A 22,342-nucleotide genomic window follows, 5' to 3' on the forward strand; every position below is an offset into this window, starting at 1 on the left:
AGAAAAATCTAAACAGAAGACATGAAATGTTGATTCAATTTTTGCATGAGTGATATCTTCAAAGACATACCTTGTAATCTTGATCTGGTAACATGTTTAGTAAGAAGGTGACCATCTTCTGAGGAAACTCGTACTTTATTGTCCAGAACAGCAGCTCCTCCAGAAAGCATTTATGCTTCAGTGATTCAATAATACATGGGTCTGTGGGCAGAGAGGGGACATAATAAGAACATGTTACATACACTACATAATTAGGTTTTCTTTACATTTACCTTTGGTACTGCTGCTCAGTTTAACCCTCTTCCTCTGTCCAACAGACAGCCCTGCATCTTGGTCCTCCTGAAAGGTAAATATCAACAATGGAAATGTCAGATTACATGACTACAATTTATTTTCCTCAAAAGATCAGTCCATATAAAAATAAATTAACTTTGTTACCTGGTTATAATTTAATTTATTGAAGTATGATGTAAAATATCTACGTTAAAATGCTCAACCATTATCTTTTAAACTGATGATTAACTTTTTACTTGTCTTGTCATTTTAAATTGTTGCAGAGTGAATAATTTATTTATTGTTTATGGAATTCTGTGACAGGCACTCTTTGATTGCACTGAAAGGGAATTTGCCATTTTCTTTGGTTTTTAATCACTTTTTAACAGTAAATGTTGCCAAGCTAAAGAAAACCATTGGCGTATAGCAGTGTTTCTCAACTGGTGGGACTGGACCCAAAAGTGGGTCGCGGTTGTGCATCAGGAAAAAAAAAATGGTGGCAAAAGTCTATGAAGAACATGCAACTGTACCATTTATTTGACTCTTTTTTTATTGTGATAATGGGAAAAGTTAAATGTTTTATTGAAATTTCAATATATTGATCTCCTTTTCTTGCAATAAAGGAACTCCTTTTACCATGTTAATGAAGTAATTTCTCAAGATATTTGGAAAACTGGCTAAAATTTACACGCTATCATGGGTAAAGGGGGGGTGTAAAACATGAGTTTTGCCTGTCTCTTGTTCCTGTCATAAATTCTGCTCCATCCAAGATCTTCAGTGCAACATTTTCACTTTTTTAAACATGCATTGTTAAACATTTTTGTCAAATCGCAATTTATCATCAAAGATACTGGTGGGTCCTGAGGCTAGAGCAGTTGAGAACCACTGGTGTAGAGTATACTTGACTGCTGAAATCTCCTGCTGGCAGATCTCTGCAGATACTGTCTACATGCAATGCTACACTACTTTTTCACCTGATGCGTTTATTTTGCAGTATATCTTTGTTATGCAACACACTGATAGCTGTGTCTAACATTTTCAGCTTTCAACTTGTGGATGCAAAACACTGGAAATGAAAGAATAGAAGCAAATTGCAATGTAGAGTCACAGAAAGCATTGGTAACAACTGCAGGTGTTCATTCATGCAATATACTATATGCTATATTCAGTAAGAATGAGACTGAAAATCAGTTCCTTTAATAAACAGAACTATTCATTTGTCATAAAAAACGAGAGTAATATTTCAGACTCCATACTGAAGAGTTAAATCAATACTGGTTAAAACCACTTTGTAAATCTGCATGAGGTGTTGGCACATACCTCTTTGTTAGACTCATCTGGGCTCCCTGGCGCAGCTCCTAGATTTAAGAAAATTAAGACACAAAATAAATTGATCAAACAAAACACAACATTAGTAGCATCTTAAAACACTGCACTTAGATGCCCAAAACATCAACCATAGCACACAACACTTTAAAACTTTAATTATAGACTGATTTGACAAAATTTGCAATTCCTCCAAAATCACACATTGTTGGCATAAGGCAATAACCTCTAATCTCAATTTTTCAGGTTTTTATATTTTTCTGAATAAGTGCTACTGGTCACACTTTACATCTGTCAGTGGGTTTAACCAATAAAAAGTATCAAAAAAGATGCTGAATATCACCATTCTGTGTTAAACTGTTTGAAAAAAAGCATTTGTTAACACCTAAAAGTGATAATTTTGGAGATAGGAGGTTATGGTTTGACTACCCCAATGAAGAGATCTTTGCCTTGGGGCAGGGGTGTCCAAACTTTTTCCACTGAGGGCCACATACAGAAATATATAAGGATGTTGGGACCACTTTAAAATTTCCAAGATGAGGTATATAACCTTGATTAAGTCAGAAGAAGAATAAAGGAGGAGCTGGGGTGGAGGAGGGTTGCAAGAGCAGCTTGCAGAAAAGGCAGCAGAGCGCGGCCAGACAAAAGCAGTTTAAACAAGGCAGCATAAAAGCGACTGGCTAATAGCGTGCTTAGAGCGAATCATCTGGCCGTCAGGGAATGAGGATATGTGTTAGATCAGCTGACTGACAAAATTAGCATGGTTGTGCCGCCTCGTCCTGAAACTATAAAATACAGTCAAGCACACGCTTCATGTTGCAGTGTGGCCATATTTCATGTTATTTCTAGAATTTGCTGCAGGTTGATCAAAATTGGACCGTGGGCCGCATTTGGTCCCTAGCCATAGTTTGGACACCCCTGCTTTAGGGCAATTAGCTTTTTGGTTAACCTTAACCAACTCATTACATGTAAAACAGATGTGAATAGTGAAAGCTTATGAAGTGTAGGAGAAGTTTAGGAAAGTTAAACAGGCTTTTAGTTATGTTTAGTTATGAGTTACACTTTCATATTTCACTTATAAGGTTTCATTACCTGGTGGTTTGAGGCATGGGAAAAGGTTAAGTTAACATTTCTTAGACTTAAAGCTATCATAAACTTAATGCAGTTTCCAAAACCAATCTAAACAGCTGATGAGGGATTGCAGGAAATATGACTCATATGAAGTGTAATGGAAATAAAAATAGGCACAGGTTTAGCTCACTTGGTAGAGTAGACACCCATAAACAGAGGCTGCTAGGTTCCACTCTCTCTCTCCATAATTCCTGTCCCTCTTCAGCTATCCTTTCACAATGAAGGCAAACAGCCCCCCAAAAAGTAACTCTAAAAATTATAATAAAAACAAAGTGTGATGGCAAACTTACCCAAAAGGACTATTGCTCCAGCACCCCCTTCAGCACCTATGGTGACATCCGCAGTAGCACCTTGGGCTTTCTCTTCCACAGACACTAAACCTGAATTCTTCAAGGCTGACAAATACTTTTCATAGTTCTTTTTAGCATACAAATTCTCCTCTTGACCTGTAACAGTACAGTAAAACAGAAATTTCAAACAATTACAATCATGGAAAAATTTCACAATGACTCAAAGGTAATAACCGGCAAATCTGCAATATTTAAACTTTGAAGACCTGAATACTATAACTTTCTCTTGATTGCTCCACATAGATAAAAATATAGAAGAAAATATTTCCCTCTTGTGATTTTTCCACATTGAGACAATAAAAGCTTTAAATTTAATCCCAAAAATTCATTTTTTAATAATATCCCTTTTCACCAAAATTAAATAGTAGACTTGTAATGCATTTGCAAAAAAGGAGTAGATAAATAACATCAACACAGAAACTCTACTCGCTTATTTCATCATTTAAGTTTTGTGCTTTCTCATTTTTTATTAAAAGAATTTAACCCATCCTTTGCATTAAAAATATGGGCAAAAACAACACAAGAATTTACCCATGCTCAACTCCTTGAATGTTTGCTGATTGGTTAAGATCTTTGTCAAAACAGTCCTCATTGCTCCGCCCATCTTCGTTAGCTCCTCCAGGAAGGAGATCTGAGGCTCCAGCTGCTGCAGAACTTTCTGCAGATCTCTCTCAGTTGAGGTGTCTGGCAAAGCGAGATAAGAGATGAGCCATTACATACGTAAATACATAAGTAAATGGTTGTATAACAGTAACGGCTAGCACAGAAATAGCTGGTTTGCATGTGATATGCAGCCAGAGATACAGACCATAAATAAACTGTAAAATAGAAGAAGAGAAGGCTGTTCTCATTAGAGTTTTACCTGGCTCAATGTAGCCATCTCTCAGATACTGTATGATACACAGGATAAAGCGAGGAAGAACCATTTCTGACATCAAGAGAAGGTCTCGAGGTATTGAGGGGATGTTCTCCCCTGTTCTCAACCGATGCCGTCTGCAAAACCTGTAAAGAAAAAAAAATGCTATTATAGACCCGGGATCAAAGCAGTCATCTCTATTATTCTTTAATGAATCCATTTGTTTGAATTTTGCATTTCAAATCATTCTTGAAAGAAACCCCACAAAATGAGTGCAACACAAGTACAGGCACAATAATTATCCAGCTACAGCGATGCTCACTCATCAAACGCAATTTCGTTGAAATACTGTACCTGTACTTGTACTGTACTGTGTGTCAATGACAATAAAGGCTATCTATCTATCTATCTATCTATCTATCAAGAGGTTCAGTTTATTTCTTAATTTAACCAGATAACCTCTTGAAAGGTTTCAATAAGATTTGATTAACTTTGTCTGCATGTATGTAATCCTTTGTTTGCAGCAAGACATGGAGTTGGCTACTGGGTTTGAGAAGGGTTGAGGGGTGGTTTGGATTAGTTGAGCAAATCAGGACAAGGATTTGGGGGATATTTTCTATTCCTGTGATCCATTGCAACACAACTGCATCCCTTGCTTATGTTGCTTAACACTGAATACAGATGAATAAATCAGCATTAAATTCACTCCATAGAAAGGTGTGAAACTACACAGCTGAGCAGCACAAAGATGCTTGAAACTGACAAAATCTGAAATCACAACCTGCTGAAAGCCAAGATTTGAGGGAGCTATGATAGTAAGGTATGGCTTTAGAGAGAGAGAAAAATGTTCAACAGCTGAGGTTTAATGTGTAGTCAGGTACAAGATTGTTTTACCACTGTGTTATGATATTATAATAAACACATGACGTTTTTATTAAGAACCTTTAAGTATATTTTAGACAACAACAGTAGTATGATATGACCTTCTTATATCTCTGTATTCACGCCGTAAGTGCGGAGTCATGTAACATATGTATATTTCAAAGATTAAAGAAATAAAATCCCATCTACACCTGCTAGGCACTGGTCCGAGAATTGTTATGGTTAGCATGGTTGGCTAACTCTCGGAGCAAGAGCTGCTTAGTCAAGGGTTGCCTATTAATAAATGACAAGAGCATCGTAACATTCAGAATAGCTGACAGTCATCCATGAGCAAATCGCAATCGGATTTATCTGGAAACCAGCACCAACGACGCAAATCAGATAAATTTATCAGCTGACTTCACACCAGGACCTGTCAAACCCATTACCTGGCTAACCCACTGGATAGCATAGCCAGCTTAGCTTGCAGTTAGCTCGGACTTACCCACTCTCTCGCATGACATTACTGTCTCCACAGTCACAGGCCCCACCAGCCTGGCTCCTGAACATGTTGAAATCATGGCCCGTGTGGTCTCCGTTATTAAAACACTCAGCACACAGCGACATGCATGGGGAGATACCACAGGTGCGGCATCGATAAGCCACGAAATTAGCCGTCCAGACCAAGCCGCACAGAGTCGCGTTGTCATAGGACCGGACCGTTTTGCAGAACTCCTCGAAACCTTCGCCTCCTGCTATTAGACATTTACACCAGTCCAGAGCCTCTGTGTCAGCCGCTGGTTTTTCGGGATTTAGTACGACGTCGAGCAGCTCCTGAAGTTGTCGGACCCCAGTGCTATTATCAGTCCCGTTTAAGTCTGCCTTCAAGTGGGCGGCAGTGGCTTTCTTGTCCCGGCGCAGCAGCGACGCCGCCATCATGCACTCTGGCTTGTTGTCCACAAATTTATTTTTGTTGTCTTGTTTCCATATTCTCGGAAATTCTCGCGATACGGCTCGTTGCGTCGTTGTTGGCTGACACTTCCAGCAGTACAATATTAAAACTACACTACAACGCAACATTAAATTACACATTACATGGCATTACATATTGAAACGTTGCGTATGTAATGAGATTTTTATTTACAAAAATTAATCAACTGTTTCAATGTTATTTTATATTGATTCATTTGGTTAAATATGCTTTGGCAGCAACATTAAAGTATATTTTAACTTGAACATTCGGTGTACATTGATTATGTTTTTTTTTAATACAATGTATTCTGTTAATTTTCAGATTTAAAAAAAATGGTGCCTGTTAAAATCATCTTTATTTTTTCAACCTGCCGCCTGTAATACTCCCTGCTTGCTAAACCATCTTGGACCAGACACTAATGCATTAATGCAATTTTTCTTTGATGCTCGTTCGTCTTCCTTCATAAAGTTATCATCATCTGAAAGTGATAAAGCATGACAACCGAATTCTATGTGTGAGGTATACGCGTTTTCAGTATCTTTTTAAAAATCATTCACGTTACCAAAAATAAATAGAATTATTTTAGGATAACCTTTACTTTGTAGTTCTTAAATCAAGTATTAGTTTTATTTCATTTCAAGTTACCTGGTTATGGTTCAACTGTATTATTGTACTATATACTTTGTTATATGTTTTTTCAAGACAGACATAAAATGAGTTAATTTAGGTACATTCATTTATTTTGCATCACTTAATTTAATCTCTGAATTTAGAAATAAGTTAATAACGGGAGGAACTGCTGCCACGCGCCCCGCGTACTATGACGGAATAGTTTGATGGGTGCACACGCGCTTGCGGAAGTAGTCTCAAACTATGCTAAAAACATCCAAAGCGACTTCAGTTGGGAGGTACCCGTTAGAAGGAGCGTAATTGAGCTGTTGCTCGGGAGTAACAACAGTTTAGTATTTCACAGAAGCTAGATATGAAACTTAAAGAGTTAGAGAGTTGTCTGCAGCAGGTGGACGTTTTTGAAGAGCCAAAAATTCTTCTTGAGCAGTATCCAACCAGCCCTCATATTGCAGGTGGGGTTGTAACGTGTTATCGTGAATAAGTCTGTTTACACCTCTCTTTGTGTTAATTCACCCTTTCTCTTCTTTCCTCAGCATGTATGCTTTATACGATCCATAACACGTTTGACGACATTGAGGGGAAACTAATAGCTGATCTGGGATGTGGCTGTGGGGTCCTCAGTATCGGAGCTGTGATGCTGGATGCAGGGTGAATCCCTCCTTACTGTTACAACAGTCACAGCAGCTGTATTTATCCCATCCAGTTCACATCTGATCCTCCAATGTGCTTCTGTCTTCCTTAGTTTGTGCGTCGGGTTCGACATTGACAGCGACGCTCTGGACATTTTCAGGAGAAATGTAGATGAGTTTGAGATTTCTAATTTGGATCTGGTCCAGTGTGACCTTTGCTGTCTGGAGGCTGAGGCTTATGCCAAAAAGTTTGACACAGTAATAATGAACCCGCCATTTGGGACTAAACACAACCAGGGTAAGTAATCTCTTAACACCCAAGAGTGCAGTTTGAATAATGGAGTCAAGTTAAATCTTAAATAAATGTAATGACACCGCCAAGGGTCATATTCCTTATACCAGGGGTGTCAAACTCAATCACAGCAGGGGCCGGACTCTGGATCCAGGACTAACCTGAGGGCCTAACAGGCTCACCTTTTTAACCATACACTGTCAACCTTGTTTCACAGGTAATAAATACTTTTAAAAATCTTAGCACTGATGATAAACAATTTTGACATTTAAAAAGTTAAAAAGATAAGTTTAAAGGCTTACAATCTGAGAAAAGTAAATTTACTATTCAGAATGGTCAAAACATGAAATTTAAATTGAAAACTGTTTTTAATGGCCAATATATTAGAAAGAAAGTCGAAATCATGAGTTTAAAAGGTCAAAATATGACTCAAAATTTTAAATTGTGTCTTAAAGGTCAAACTATGGGATTATGAAGTCAAAGTTTGGAGTTGAAAACATAAGATAAAACAAAATATCATACAAAATGATTAGTTAAAAAGGTCAAATAATCACTTAAAAAATATAATTATGAATCTTTAAGATCCAAAATATTATATGAGAAGTCTAAATTATGAGTTAAAATACTCAAAGTATGAAATAAAAATTCAAAATTCTAAGTTTGAGTTCCAATTGTGAGATGAAAAATTGAAACACAAATTAATTTCTTTTCCCGCATTCCTGACTTTATCTAATTATTTTTACTCCTTATTTTTTTTAAGATTTTGTGACTTGACATCTTAAACCATTAAGGATAATTTTACATTTTTATACTTGAGGAAATCTGCAGACCTCAGACTGATGGCCCAGTTATAACAGAAATATGAGATCATCTTGGGGGCCAGATTTAACTGTTCCATGGGCCGGATTTGGCCCCCGGGCCTTGAGTTTGACACCTGTGTAGACCAGTGGTTCCCATCCCTTTTTCCATTGAGCCCCCCTTCACATATCTAAACGCTGCACCCCAGAAGATAAAAAGCGACATATTGCTGTCTAAAATACACATACATTTGAATTGTTTTCATCGTTTGAAGCCAAACACAACAGCCTAAACCACAAGTGTTATTAGCAAAAGACCTAGGTATGAACCATTCATGTACGTTTTGTCATGATTTGAGGTAGTTTGAGTGAAGTTTGCATAAACCTTCACATTTGTTTGAAGCACTGTTAATTTTGGCAGCTATTTTTAATTTTAGTCTTAGTGTTTGGATAAAATGTCTTTTAGTTTTAGTCACATTTTAGTCACTTCTAGTCTTTCTAGTTTTAGTTGATGAAAACTCAAAAATATTTTAGTCTAGTTTTAGTCCATAAAAAGTCCTCACATTTTAAGTCTTTACTTTTAGTCCTTGCATTTATTATTTATTATTTATTTATTTATTACCTAAATCTGGTACCAAGTCATGTTAGTGTGTTCTGTGTAACCTGTCAAACCTGGGGTCCCTGCTTTCTACAGCTGAGAGGCCTGAATAGCTAGAGCTGCATTGTTTTTGACAGATTTACCCACAGTGGAGAAATGTCAACAGGTTTTGAGTGTCAGATGAAAACTGCTTTACATTGTAGTCTAGTTTTAGTCATCTTGACGAAAACTAAACTTACTCCTTGTCAGTTTTAGTCATCACAGATATGTTTTGTTAGTCTTAGTCTAGTTTTTGTCATGGAGAAAGGCTGTTGACAAACACTTTTGGTCATAGTTTTAGTCGACGAAATTAACACTGGTTTAAAGGCTGTAGTTTACAGTCCAAAGCTGGAGCCAGAGTTTTCCACTGTTTACCTTTTATAACAAATGCTGGAGTTTGACATAGATTTACAACCTAGTTACTCTAGAGCAGTGATCATCAAATGGAAACCCAGGGGTCATATCAAGCCCCCCAAAGCTTCCCATCTGATCCCCAAAAGACTATTAAATTCAAAAAATGTTTTTTAGTGCATCTTTTGTCTTTATATCCCTATGGTTATTAAATCTGCCCTAAAAACGATCAATATTGAAATGGTTTTATCAGGAATGACTCACGTTTGACCTATTTTTACAGAAATCCACCTGTCATCATTAGAAAATATGATGCATGATAAACACATTAATTATTCAAGTCCTGATTAAACCTGCATTTTAGCTTTCCACTTCAAGGTCTTGCAGAGGGCAATTTTCCAAACCTGAGATTTCAAAGAAAGTACCAATTTCCTGCACATTTCTCACCATTTAGGACATAGTATAGTGGTGTCAAGACCAGTAATGAACGTGGTAACCCCAGAAATATGGCACTTAAAAATCTCAGTTGCTACCTGTAGTAGAGGCAGAAAGGGCTGATCTCATTGTTTGTGCCTAAAATAAAATAAAATACTTAATCATTAATATGTTAATTGGGACAAAATATTTACGTAACTTAGTTCATTTGATAGTCTTGCACCCACAATGTCTGTCAAAACAAATCTGGTCAAGGTACAAATGTAGAAGATGACCCCTGCGCTAGAACTTTGGTTCTCAACTGGTGGGTCTGTACCCAAAAGTGGGTCATGGACGTGTCAGGGTAAAATGTCACAAAAAGTCTATGATGTGCTTTTATTTTGGAGAAAATATATTTATGCCATCAGCATCCTCTAGTTATCTTTTACTGTTATTATTATTGTTACTAGTAATTCTTTACTACTTCTGATTTTAGCTTGTTTTAATACCTTTTACTCTTTTTATTAGTGTTTTAATACCTCTTACTCCTCGTATTGATTTTCTATATCTATGATCTTGAGTTTTATTTAGGCAGTTCTTACTGGTTTTTGCTTTTACCCTCTTGATGCTTGTATCATTTTAGTGTTTTTCTTCCTCAGACTTCTTTTACATTTATTTTTCCTTTACAGTTTTACCTCTCTTAATGATTTTAGTTCTTATTACTTATATTTTACTTGCCTTTTAAAACTTAAGTCCCCTTGGTCTCAGGTTTTGTGGTTGGGTTTCTGTGTTGGCCGGGTACTTGTGGGTTCCTAGGATGTCTTTGTTCTAATGATGTCTCGGGTTGTCTCAGCTCTGGTGATGTTATGGGATGTCTAAGCTCTTATGACTTCCTTGTATTTTTAGTTCTAATAATGTCTCAGTAATAATGTTGTTTGGGCTGAACATGTAGTCTGGTGTGGATCTTGTTTAGGTTCTCTTCCCTTGAGTGCTCTCTTGCTGTCTTTATCTCCTGTTGGGTTCTGCTGCTTTGTTTTTCTGCATGTCAAAGCACTTTGTGAACCCTTGTTTTTAAAAGTGCTTTATAAATAAAGTTATTTATTGCTCTTTTACATGTTTTGTTCTATTTCAAGCTGAAACTACTCCATTTTAAATTAAAAACATAAAATTTGGGTTACAATTTGTCATTTTTTTGTAGAGTACCTCATTTAACTAAGTGTAGTTCTGACATGGTTAATTTTACATGCATTATTTTATCTTTAAGGTATGGACATGAAGTTTCTGCGGGCTGCTTTAACAATGGCAAAGACAGCGGTATACTCACTTCATAAAACATCAACACGAGAGGTAAGATTTTTGCCCCAAGTTATCATATTTACAGCACTGTATTAAATAAAGCTTTGGAGACATGATCAAGTACTCATTGCCAAAATCTGATAACCAATATTTATAAGGAAATCTAAATAAATCTCTGATGCACTACTCCTCCTCTGGTTCCAGCACATACAAAAGAAGGCTAATGACTGGGGTGTGAAGATGGAAGTAATAGCAGGTAAAAAGAGAACAACACATCTCATTTTTAACTACAGTATCCAAACACTGACTTTGTATTGCCTTTACAGAATTAAGATACGACCTGCCAGCTTCTTACAAGTTCCACAAAAAGAAATCGGTAAGCTACTCTTCTGGCACACTGTCAGGAAACACCTGCTTCCCAGCAATGTATCCAATCCATATGTCACAAACTACACTGATAGAACCTTGATTGATTTTTATAAATGGTTTTATTTGCTATTCACATATGCAAACTTAAAAAAATAGCAAAGCAGATGTTCTCATAATTCAATGTCAGATATCTACAAGAAAACAAATGACGCAGATTCTAGAGATCACTGGTCTTACAGAATCAACTATGTGTATAGGTTAAATTAAATTACCGTCAAAGAACAGAATTATGTTGATAAAATCAAAAGTATCTTAAGAACGAAAAATAGTCACACAACTGATATGAGAGGCACAACGACATACAGGGACTTAAAAGGCTGAAAACTCATGAGATGCTTTGCCGGTCTTCTCTAGGTTGACATCCAGGTGGACTTCTTACGGTTTTCCACAGCCTGACAGTTTCACTGGAATGGATTAAGTCGCCTCTGTATTTTCACTGTTTTTAATAAAGGTTTTCAAAAAAGAAACTATGGGTGCAGCCTTTTGACTACGATCCATTCTCAGTTTTGGCAACTTTAGCTGCAGGACCATCAGCATCCTCTAGTTCTCTCTTCTGGGCTGTAGGTTCTTGAGGGAAAAACGTACAAACAAAAATGTTTTAGTCACTGCATAGTTTGTGATAAATAAAAATAAGACTGGAAAAGTGTTCTGCTCACCATCATCTTCATCATCACTTTCAAATTTCGTCTTTTTGCCCTTAAACTGATTTCTTCCTTGATCCCTGCCACCTCTTCCCCTTCGGCCTCCTCTTCCTCTGCCGCCTCCTCTTCCTCTGCCGCCTTTAGAAGAGAGACATGCATGAGCTCAGATCATAAATGAAAAGAAACTAATATCTGAAGAATCATGTTAGAAAATATTGATTACCTCTTCCTTGTTTCCTATTGTACGACTCCTGTTGAGCTTCGATGATCTTCTTCAGCTCCTCTTTCTCCTCCTCTCCCTCGAGCACCTGCCACTCAACGCTGTTGTCCTTGATTTTTAACTCTCCTCCGTTTGCCTCTTTGGCCTTTTCAAATGCCTCCTTTGCGTTCCCATCAAAAAGGAGAGTCCCCTTAAAGAAAGAAAAAACATGATTTTACCTACACCACATCTCCTAACCCTCAGTGACAAACTCGAGCAGTAGAAAGATGACTTACCTCTTTGGCCCCTCTTGTAAAATCGACCCACTTTATCTTTCCGTGCCCAGAGAACAGTTCATGAAAGTCCTCTCTGGAGACATCTTCAAGCTCTCCTGAAAACTTCAGCAAGCATCCAGTCTGTTCATCCAAGAGTGCGCCCTACAAAACAATCGATTAATTATTTACATGCTTAGAGCTCATCACGGTCAGATGGTTTGAATGCACTAGAGGAGATCGTACCATTTCTTTTTCCTCTGCATTTTTCTGCTTTTCTTCTTTGTCTCTGAAAATAGTTAAAGGAAAGAGTGAGTAATTTTGACACTAAATTAAATATGCTTTTAGGACAGATGTGGTATTGCCTCTGTCTACTCACTGTCTAGCCTTTGCTTTTGACTCTGTTTTGAAGTTTTTTCTCTCCTCTGCTTTCTTTGCATGGTACGCTTCCCTGAAATAAGCAGAGCAATTATTGTTTTCATACACCAGTTTATTTTATATTTTCTATCAAGTCGCATCATTTATCCATTGCAGATAAACAATTAGAACAAATTACCTTGACAACACAAGCATCTCATTGTCTTTGTAAGATTTTATGTCTTCACGCTCGAGGAACTGCTTTGAGGACTCTTCTGTGTCAAAACAGATGAACACTGATCCCTGAAAAATATTAAATGGTTAAACAAATCTCAGACTGAATGTGAAACATTTTGATTTGGTTACATATTATGTAAAAATATACCTTGAACTGCCTTTGCAGATTTCTCCTCATCTGAATGTTTTCTATGGTTCCTTTCCCGTTCAGCCACTCCTGAACCTCATCGAGGGTGGTTTCAAGAGGAAAACCTTTCTGGATAAGCGGAGAGAAAATTGCAATGTAAAATCCAAGGTTACAAATGCGCAATGAGAACCCAAGCTTAAGTTAAAGACACTGTAAAGTGATAATAAATCTGTATTTAGATTTGTTAGATTCTTAACTGATAAAACTCTCTTTAAAAAAAGGCATATAAATGCTTCTTTTATCATAAGACCTTTGTACAAACTGCTCTATCATAATTTAAGTCAATATTATGCATGACATATGATGAAATCATTCAGGCACCATTTTTTTTAGAATAGTCAACAAAAAAATCCTACCTTCTTAATTTTTGTAATGTTTTCTTATAAAATATGAGAATGACAAAAACCATTCAATGCAATGATTCATATCTATTTGGCAATATGAGTCAAAATCACCAATATGTGATATTTTTAAAGAACTGTTCAGCCCTTGTTTAGGAATTGAAGAAAGTTAAGGACTAATCGCAAATCACTTTGCAATCGCAATATTGGGGGGGGGGGGTCCACAATCAGATTATTTTCCAAAATCTGATATCTCTAATCTAAAGGTCTAAATCCAGAATTCAGTCACATGTAGATCTCAGTATTTTCACAGGTTTACAGCAACCATATTCCAACATACCTAGTGTGTTAAGACACAAAGTTTGGATTTCACTTCACAGGGTTAACTGAGTGCCATGATAAGCACTAATTAGCCAGCAAAACACTTGCATGGGGGAAAAATTCCTATTTCTGTAGTTTAAAAGAAGTGTTGCACATATACATCATGTATGTTCTGCATATGCTTACTACATTTGCTCTTCTAGTTCTTATGTATGAGTAAACAAGTTAGACATGAAGTGATTATTCTGAATTAGTTTAAGCATTTTAATAACTTACAATGTACACAGATTTGTGCTTCAGGGCGTCTTTGTAGTCATCATTCTGTTCAGGTAAGGGTTTGTTTGGAGATCTCCTGACTTTAGTCTTATCTTCGCTGATTTCCAAGAGACCCGTCTTTGATTTCTGGAGAGCTGTAACGATGACGCTGCTGTCTGTGGTTAAAGACTTCAGTCTGAGGAGAAAATAAAGATGTAAAAAAATAAAATAAAAAATCAAAGACAGAGAAAAGATTTCTGTGCAGCAAACAATCATTCACACAGTTGGGCATTTTTCATCTCAAAGCTGGAGTCATTATTAAGGACCTTAAGTTTGATTTGTCTCAGCTGGTGCAGCTATGAAGTATCACCACAAACACTGTGGCTGGGATTTTCTCCATACCTTCCGGCCTTGAATTACTCGTGCTTCAGGCCGTAGTAAAAGTGCTCTAAAACAGTGGTTCTAAACTGGTGGGTCGAGACCCAAAAGTGGATCACGGGGTTATTTACAGTGGGTCACGAACTGGTTTCAGAAAAAAAAGGCTAAATATCTCTGATATTGGAGCCTTAGGGAGTAAGTGAAATTAAGTAAGTAAATTCTGATTGTTTTCTTGAGATCTTCACTTGTTTATCCTGTTATCTTGGATGAAATATTTTTAAGAAAGTTAGTTTTCATATGATAATTTGTAAATGTCTTGTCACCTTTGAAAACAAAACAACCAAAATGTGTTAAAAACATAGTGAAATCAAATGTTTGCATGCATGTCCTCCCAAAGTGTTAGCCAGTCTCTTTGTACAGCCTTTTTTTGTGTTCCCTCCAAGGTCCAAATTTCAACATTTTCTGTTGAATTAACATAATAAAAAACAGAAATTTGGGGCCCTACTTCACATTACAGTAGATAGTGGATCCTATGGCTGGACCAGTTGAGAACTACCACTCTAAAACATGCACTTTGTCACATAAAATTACCAGAATCCAACTTTCACCACTTGGATTTTGCCAAGCAGTCTATTGATTAATCTTTCTGTCTGGTAACTGAATATAAGCAAATCTATCTCAGCAAAGTTTTACTGTTTATAAGGAGTGTCTGGTTGTGTGTGTGAATGCTGTAGCTACATGTAAACAAGTGCACTTCAGGAATAGGGCGCAGACAGGTTACGATCCTGCTCTACTTGTTATGAGTCATAAACTGGGTCATGAACCAATTAGTCACCACTTTCTTTCTCTCTGTCCTTTTCTAAGAATATCCAGCTCCTCCCAGCAGCTCACTGACAAATTCTTGGCCTGCACACATGTCCTTTACATATTTGGGCAATTCATTGTTTTGAAAATGTAAATTTTAGTGAAGGAAAATTACATAATATACGACTGGCTGCAAGAATTAAATCCATAACAAGGAAAGAACCATCCACCTTTAGGGTCATTTTTCCTTAAAATGCCAAAATAAAAATAATCATCCTTATTTATAGAGCGCTTTTTAAAACAAAGTGCTCCACAAGCAGCAGAGATAACAAAGCTGATAAAATGCAAGTAAAATCAGGCAGCAAAGTTGGTACGGGTAGAAAAAAAGGTCAAAACATGTTGAACTCAAAATCAGGTGAATAAACACTGTTAAAATTAGGAAATGCTCTTTGATAAAAGTACATCTTTAAGAAGAGATTTAAAAGAAGTCAATGACTCGGCCAATCTGATTTCCTCGGGCAGGGTGTTCCAGGGACCTGGACTAAAAAAAATGCCCTGTCCCCTTTGGTTTTCAGCCAGGCCCCTGGGACAGATAAGAGACTCCTGCCTAAGGATCTCAGAGTATGTGCTGGCTCATAAATGGTCTAAAATGTAGGTGGGAGCCAGGCCATTGAGACCTTTAGAAGTTATCAATGAAATTCTAAAAGCAGAACACTGAGAGCCAAAGTAAAGAGGACAGCATTGGAGTGATGTGCTCAGATTTCCTTGTTTTAGTTAAAGCCTCGCTGCTGAGCTTTGAACTAAATGCAGGCAGTAAATATATTTTTGGCTCAGGCAAGTAAAAGGCAGTTAATTTAATCTATGAGTGGATATAAAAGCATGCGAAACTGTTTCATTGTCTTTTTTTTTTGTTTTAGATATTTCTTGGATGATAAAAACAGGATTGCAAAAAATAAAATTACTATCAAACCACACTCCTAGATTTTTGGAACAGGCCTTATGTTATTAAAAAAGGGCACCAGCAGATGGCAGCACTATCTCAATAAAGAGTTGGTATGGACTGAGTATACAAAAAACCTAAAGGATCTGATTTCATCAATGTGCATCTGTAATCAGTGACAGTCTGTGCTCTTCAGGCACAAAAAGTAATCTCGCCCAGTACAGAATAAAATGACTGAGTGGTTACTGAAAGATACTCTAAAGTCTGTCCTGATTACTATCAAGAAAATGGGTCACATGACAGATATACAGTTTACAGCACATTAAGACTAGAACGCATCATTCCGATTATATGTAGTGGAAGTAGTAATATTGTGCTTTTTCCAATTAAAATAACACAAGCAATTGAAAATGTAATGAATTGGAAAGGGTTGGAAAAGAAGTTAGGACAAACCTGTTGAATTTAAGCATCGTCTCCAAAGTGACCCAGCCATCATCAAGTTGTATTTGTTCTTTGAGAAACTTGTCTCTTGGAAGATTGTGATCCCCAAAGTAGTACTAGGAGCAGAAATTAAATGAAATATTCAGTTAGATTTTTTTCTCTCTTGTTGCTCTTACTTCAGAAAATATGCATTTCAAATCATGATTACCTCAATTTGTCGGGCCACTTTCATCTCAATTGGAGACATCTCTTGATTTTCTGCCATGATTGTTCTGTGAAGGAAACAACAACTATTAGAAATTTACATACTTTTTCATTTAATAGGTAAGAAGGAGAGTTATATCCATGGATTTTTTTTGGTAATCATATACACATTCAACTGTAATGACTCAGGATGTAAATCCAATGCCAGTGGGTACTGAGTATTTCTTTTACAGCAGAAGATGCAGTCTGATGCAATTAACAGTAAAAATGATGCACTTTCCCCCTATGCCAAAGCTTTCACGTTTCGCTGGTTTAATTCTTTTGATAATCAGCTTGCTTCATTTTTCCAGAGTAACCACACCTAAGCTTTAGAAACAGAAGACGACAGATGAGTGAATCAATAATTATTTGATTCCTCTGTTCAGGCACACAATCTCACAGGAATGCACCTAAGGCTATGGTACATAGGCAAAATATTTAATAGGTCAGTTATACGTACCCATATTGTTGCATTTTAATTCATTCTGTGCTTGATGAATGTATAATATTGACAGTTTTTATTCTATCAAAGGCTGACTAGTGTCCCTGACCTGGGAGTCATTCAGTGAAAAAGAATATTCAAAGTGTATTATAAAATAGAAACTCATTATAGATGATCTACTGGGCCTGGGACCATAATATTTGTCTGTATTGATTTGCTGATAACCTTTATTTATCAATCTGCTGTAGTGAGAACCAACAGCAGCTCTACTCTGGGGTTGAATATGGGATTGGACTACAGGTACATTTAAAAAAAATAAGAATATCATGAAAAAGTTCAATATTTTTTGTCACTCTTCTCTGAAATTGAAACCCATTTATTATATAGACTCATCACACATAGAGTGAAATATTTCAAGCCTTTATTTCTTGAAATGTTGATTATGGCTTACAGATAAGAAAACCCAAAATTCAGTGTTTCAAAATATTAGAATATTACATATGATCAATTAAAAAAAGGATATTTTAAACAGAAATGTCAGGCTTCTATAAAGTATGCTCACTTTTATGCCTTCAGTACTCGGTTGGGCCTCCTTTTTTATTGACCTTATAATACATGATTTTCACTGTCTGAAATGAGTGACAAAAAATATTGAACTCTTTCATGATATTCTAATTTTTTGGGATGTACCTGTAAATGGAGAAACTCTCATTTTGTACAGCTGTGTAGCAGTAAATGAACAAATCTAGGCAGCAGACCGTGTCTTCAATTAGCTGACAAAATTAACGAGACCTTGAAAGCCAACTGAAACATCTACGCTGCATACATTGAATGTACAGTCAGCAGTTTTCATTCTATCCGATGTCATTTTGCACTTAATGCTAGCTTGATGGCTAACCTGCTAGCTTAGCTTCCTGTGTAACGCAGCTGCAACGTTAAACCGGCCATGCTTGCGTCCAAACACAAACGTCAAAAGCAAACTCAGCGTTCTTATTAGAACAACCTACGTTCTCATTATATGTTTGATGCTGTTAAGATACTGTGGACGCTGAGTTTTCTCCAGGAACTGGGTTAAAACAGTCATTAATACTCAGTCTCAACCCCTTTACAGGAAAAAAACATGATGAGGAAACGTGCTACGTGAGAATATTTTCTGTTACTTTTATTTTTAACATTTCAAGGTAATTCAAACGTTAAGTCCCCATAATACCGCTGTGTAAAAGCATACTTACGATTCGTTGAGTCTCTAGCTGCTGCTGTTAAAATTGTTCAAACCAAAAGTCCTCACTTTCCTACTTGCACGTTGTTGAATCAACTGCGTGCTACGGAGCGCAGCGAGGACCAAAAAGATCAACGTTTAGCGCATACGCGATTGTGGCTCCCCGGCCCACCCCGTGGTGTGAATCTGAGCAGGCTACAATGTGAGCTCACAGCCACAGGGTGTCGCTGTGACACAGAGGAGTAGATTACACTGATACTGTCAATTTTTTCATTTATACAGGGGTGGCGGTACTACTTACGTTAACTGAAGTTACAGTAGCCTACTTGAGTAGTTGTTTTGGTATTTTTACTTTTCAAGTACATTTTGAAATATGGAGTTTTACTTCTACTTAAATAAGTTTTCTCCAGAGTAACTAAACTTTTACTTGAGTGATTTGATGAAATTAAATTCTGTGCACTCTCAAAATACTTCTTATTCATTGCACCATCTGGTCAGCAGGTGTCGCTACTCTTCGAAACAATTTTCTTGGGAAGATTTTTAACCACTTTCAGGGTTTAAGTCTTTTCTTGGACAACGGATTTTATGTGATTTTGAATTTAATAAAATTATTGAAATAATTCTTGTCATTATGGTTGTAATAACGTGGTTCAAAATGAATATAAGATTGCTGAGATTGCATAAACTATTATTCTTCAATTTTTTATAATGTATGAAGGTTTAAACATGCAGGGAGAATAATAGCTTGAAACATCTCCCTCAAAAATGTCAGGAACATCATTAAATACTTCTTGTCTTCTGCAGCACTTTTCTTCTAAGCCAGGGCTGAGCAACTTTGGTTATCAAACAGGTCTTTTTATATTATTTTCAAAGCCAGAGGGCTAAATTGTTCTGAATTAAAGATTACTCTCTACACGGGAACTATTAGATCTATTTCAAGTAAGTAAAGATGTCATGTGTGCATGTGTTTTTGTGAAGACATTGCACTTTAGTACCTTTATTTGAATGATATTATTTGACAGTGTTGATCCACCAGTGTTAGTTGAATTGTAAAGAGTTAATCGATCTAAGTTTAGCCAACTGCAATTTCAAATCTTGAGGGATGTGTGGGCGGAGCTCCTCATTATTCCCTTGGACAGTGTTTAGATGCAATTAATATGTGTTTAGTTGTGTTGGATGGTGCCTGTTTTACAGTGATCACTGCTGGGTTCCTTTTGCTCATGTTTCTAGTGGCTTATTGTTGTTTTTAATGTGGGACACATTTGCACCATGAGTGAAGTTATCCACTGGGTTAGAGCTACATGCCTGGGATTCATGGTGCTTCTAATGTACCCATAGTTTTCATCTGTCTGTATGCTTTGCTATACGGTTGACTCTGCTTTGTTCTTGCCACAAATTATACAGAGTTACTGCATCTTAGTAGTATTATTCTCAAACACATTCAAAAGTGTGGTTTAACAACAAGTAGTGTGGACCAATATGGACACTTTTACCAGGTTATATTTAAGTCAACATGAATTCAGTTAACACTGTCAATATTGCAGTGTATTGTACTTTATTATTGAGGTCTGACTTTATCTAAGCAGCCTGGTTGGAGATCTATTCTCTTCTTCTTGTTCTTGACTTCTCAATATACAATGTAAACTTTAAATGAAATACTTTTGAGTCAATTTATAGATGAGTACTTTTACTTAAGTCTGTTTAAAACCAGTGTAATGCTGGCCTTACACCAGAGGAGTTTTCTAAAACTCTTAAAAGACTGGCATCAGAGACCCTCTCACATCCAAAGACAATTTGTCGGCAAGCCGTTGAGTTTTTAGTCTCAGGCTAAGATTTTGCAGACTGGGTGCCACAAACTACAAGACAAAAATACAATTGCTTTTAAGATTATTTCCCATCATGCATCTGGTGGAAATCCTCAACAGCAATTTTTGATTAGGGAACAAGCTGTAGAAAGAGATGGAGATCGCGTTATATCTCTCCTAATTATATCTCTCCTAATCAGATGTTTTAAAATCATTACATCGAGTAGAAACGAAAGGAAAGTTAAACCCCAAAGCACCTTTGCATGTTACTGCAACGACCGAGGAAGTATCGCAGAAACACTTCAGAATAAAAATACTATCTCACCACAGAAACAAACTGATCAGGCTTTTGCTTTTAAAATCCCAGTGGCGGTTTATTGTTCCTGTCATGTCAGCCTAGAATTAACTGACAGACAAATTCACAGGTGCAGAGATCTGACAGCAGCTCTGATCAGAGAAGTGCTTTAATCTCTTAAGTTATGAGCGGCATGGGCGTAGCACGGGGGGAAAAAGGGGACTGATAACCCGGGCCCACCGTAGGGAGGGGCGCTTGAGAAGCCTGCAATGAGAAGTATGTTTTTATTAGTTTTTTCTTAGTAATTAGTGTCATTATTGAATCAAAAGTGACCAAATGAATCGGTTAAAGGCGCAGTGTGTAATATTTAGCCTAGTAGCATTTAGCTGAACAAACTTGGTAAAATAAAGCAAAACTTTTCTAAGACGGTCTATCTAAAGAAGTGTTTAGTCATCTAAATTCAAAAATAGCTATTTTGAAAAAAAAAAAAAAAAAAAAAAAAAATCAGAATAAAACTTTAATTCATACATAGGGAGGGTCCCCTCCATGGATGCTGCCATCTTGGATTTTTACATGCTTCCATGGTAACATTGAGGAAAAAAGGAAAAAAGGGTAAAAAAATGTTTTATTGTATTGTATTGTATTCACATTACAGATACACATTAAATTCAACTGGTTGCCACAGTTTCCAGCAGAGAAATGCAATCTAGAACCCACTTCTAGCTGTTGATATTCAGTTTTACACATTGCACCTTTAACAGACCGATATTTGTATCAGAGTGAAATAAAATACAGGGGGGTCCTTGCTCCTCCCTTAAAAATATTACAGATGGTATGGTACAGTAAATTTAATTTAAACATAGTAAAATGTATTGCTCATAAATGGGGAAATTATGGTTGGAAAAATACATAAAAATGGATAGATATTTGTAGAAAGGATGCAACATTTGTTGCTTGGCTAGCCAGTTCAGGGTTCCCTGTGTAATATCCCTTCTGGGGGCCCAAAATCCCTAGCTACGCCCTGGATGAGTTGACATTCAGCAGCTCTAGAATGATCTTCGCTCACGTTCATATTTTGAAAAATGAAGTGTGTTAATGTGCTTACGCACAACATCAGCTCCCATTGGTCGTGAAAGACAGTTACGTCAATGAGAAACACAATTTGCATACAACCAGACTAAAGATTTAAGACAATATCAAACACGTTTGATATTGTTGTAACACCAAGACTGGAGAAAGGCCACTTAAAACGGCTAAAATCAAGTCGACTGAGACAAGGGGAGCGAACTGCAACTTTAGCAAGACTCCTATGATTTTACTCCAACTTTGGAATTTTGTCTGAAACTTTGGAATTGGGGGGAAAGTCAAGGCCACCTCTAATTTTACTTTTACTTGAGTACAATAGTCATGCACTTTTCTACCTCTAAATTTTATACACCACAATTTCATGAAACTATTTGTTTTTGATAAGTTTCTCTATTTCCTTAATGAAGTTCATTTCAGTTCAAAATGCTTCATTGGCATCAATGGTAGCAACAGTTGAAGCCAAAATTAAACAAAAAAATAAAAATGAATACTTTAAAAGTACAGTGACAAATATGTAATAACTCTAAAAAAAATTATATCTAATTACAACAAAAATAATCTGTTTTTCTAGTGCAGTGGCAATCAGTTAAACATTGTGTGGCTCTTCTGCAAAATACAGTCTCATTAATTCCTT

The 22,342-nt window shown here is 36.6% G+C and overlaps 3 protein-coding genes across 4 annotated transcripts in view; 1 reads left to right on the plus strand and 2 right to left on the minus strand.

Moving 5' to 3' along the window:
* Positions 1-5,764, minus strand: part of ubr3 (ubiquitin protein ligase E3 component n-recognin 3) — a 57,558-nt gene extending 51,794 nt beyond the window's left edge. For both annotated transcript variants that reach the window (XM_041806700.1, XM_041806699.1), the window contains exons 1-7: positions 5,303-5,764; positions 3,943-4,082; positions 3,612-3,764; positions 3,021-3,176; positions 1,594-1,631; positions 273-339; positions 71-201 (exon numbers count right to left, since the gene is read on the minus strand). In XM_041806700.1, coding sequence (XP_041662634.1) covers positions 71-201; positions 273-339; positions 1,594-1,631; positions 3,021-3,176; positions 3,612-3,764; positions 3,943-4,082; positions 5,303-5,736 — 1,119 coding nt within the window. In that variant the 5' untranslated portion in view covers positions 5,737-5,764. The remainder of the gene's footprint in view (positions 1-70; positions 202-272; positions 340-1,593; positions 1,632-3,020; positions 3,177-3,611; positions 3,765-3,942; positions 4,083-5,302) is intronic.
* An 849-nt stretch (positions 5,765-6,613) lies between these two features.
* On the plus strand, positions 6,614-11,712 carry mettl5 (methyltransferase like 5). Its single transcript, XM_041807787.1, has 7 exons — positions 6,614-6,852; positions 6,934-7,048; positions 7,143-7,327; positions 10,785-10,867; positions 11,021-11,072; positions 11,143-11,192; positions 11,600-11,712. Exons 1-7 carry the CDS (start codon positions 6,753-6,755, stop codon positions 11,639-11,641), a joined length of 627 nt encoding a protein of 208 aa, XP_041663721.1. The 5' UTR covers positions 6,614-6,752; the 3' UTR covers positions 11,642-11,712.
* On the minus strand, positions 11,286-18,685 carry ssb (small RNA binding exonuclease protection factor La). Its single transcript, XM_041807786.1, has 12 exons — positions 18,536-18,685; positions 16,827-16,890; positions 16,631-16,734; positions 14,077-14,251; positions 13,100-13,207; positions 12,914-13,017; positions 12,737-12,808; positions 12,604-12,646; positions 12,382-12,522; positions 12,110-12,296; positions 11,902-12,024; positions 11,286-11,812 (listed from the first exon to the last, which is right to left on the minus strand). The coding sequence occupies exons 2-12, from the start codon at positions 16,881-16,883 to the stop codon at positions 11,733-11,735; spliced, it is 1,194 nt and encodes a 397-aa protein (XP_041663720.1). The 5' UTR covers positions 16,884-16,890; positions 18,536-18,685; the 3' UTR covers positions 11,286-11,732.
* Positions 18,686-22,342: the final 3,657 nt, after the last annotated feature.

This window comes from Cheilinus undulatus, linkage group 15 (genome assembly GCF_018320785.1).
Source record: "Cheilinus undulatus linkage group 15, ASM1832078v1, whole genome shotgun sequence".
In the NCBI taxonomy this organism is placed as follows: Eukaryota; Metazoa; Chordata; class Actinopteri; order Labriformes; family Labridae; genus Cheilinus; species Cheilinus undulatus.

Bases quoted from the DNA above. Each gene is read 5' to 3' on its own strand.
- mettl5 (XM_041807787.1), top strand. From the start codon at position 6,753: ATGAAACTTAAAGAGTTAGAGAGTTGTCTGCAGCAGGTGGACGTTTTT. The intron at 6,853-6,933 runs GTGGGGTTGTAA...TTCTTTCCTCAG, and splicing joins AACCAGCCCTCATATTGCAG to CATGTATGCTTTATACGATC. The intron at 10,868-11,020 runs GTAAGATTTTTG...CTCTGGTTCCAG, and splicing joins ATAAAACATCAACACGAGAG to CACATACAAAAGAAGGCTAA.
- ssb (XM_041807786.1), bottom strand. From the start codon at position 16,883: ATGGCAGAAAATCAAGAGATGTCTCCAATTGAGATGAAAGTGGCCCGA. The intron at 12,809-12,913 runs GTAATTTGTTCT...TGCTTATTTCAG, and splicing joins GAGATGCTTGTGTTGTCAAG to GGAAGCGTACCATGCAAAGA. The intron at 12,025-12,109 runs GTAATCAATATT...TCTCTTCTAAAG, and splicing joins CAATAGGAAACAAGGAAGAG to GCGGCAGAGGAAGAGGAGGC.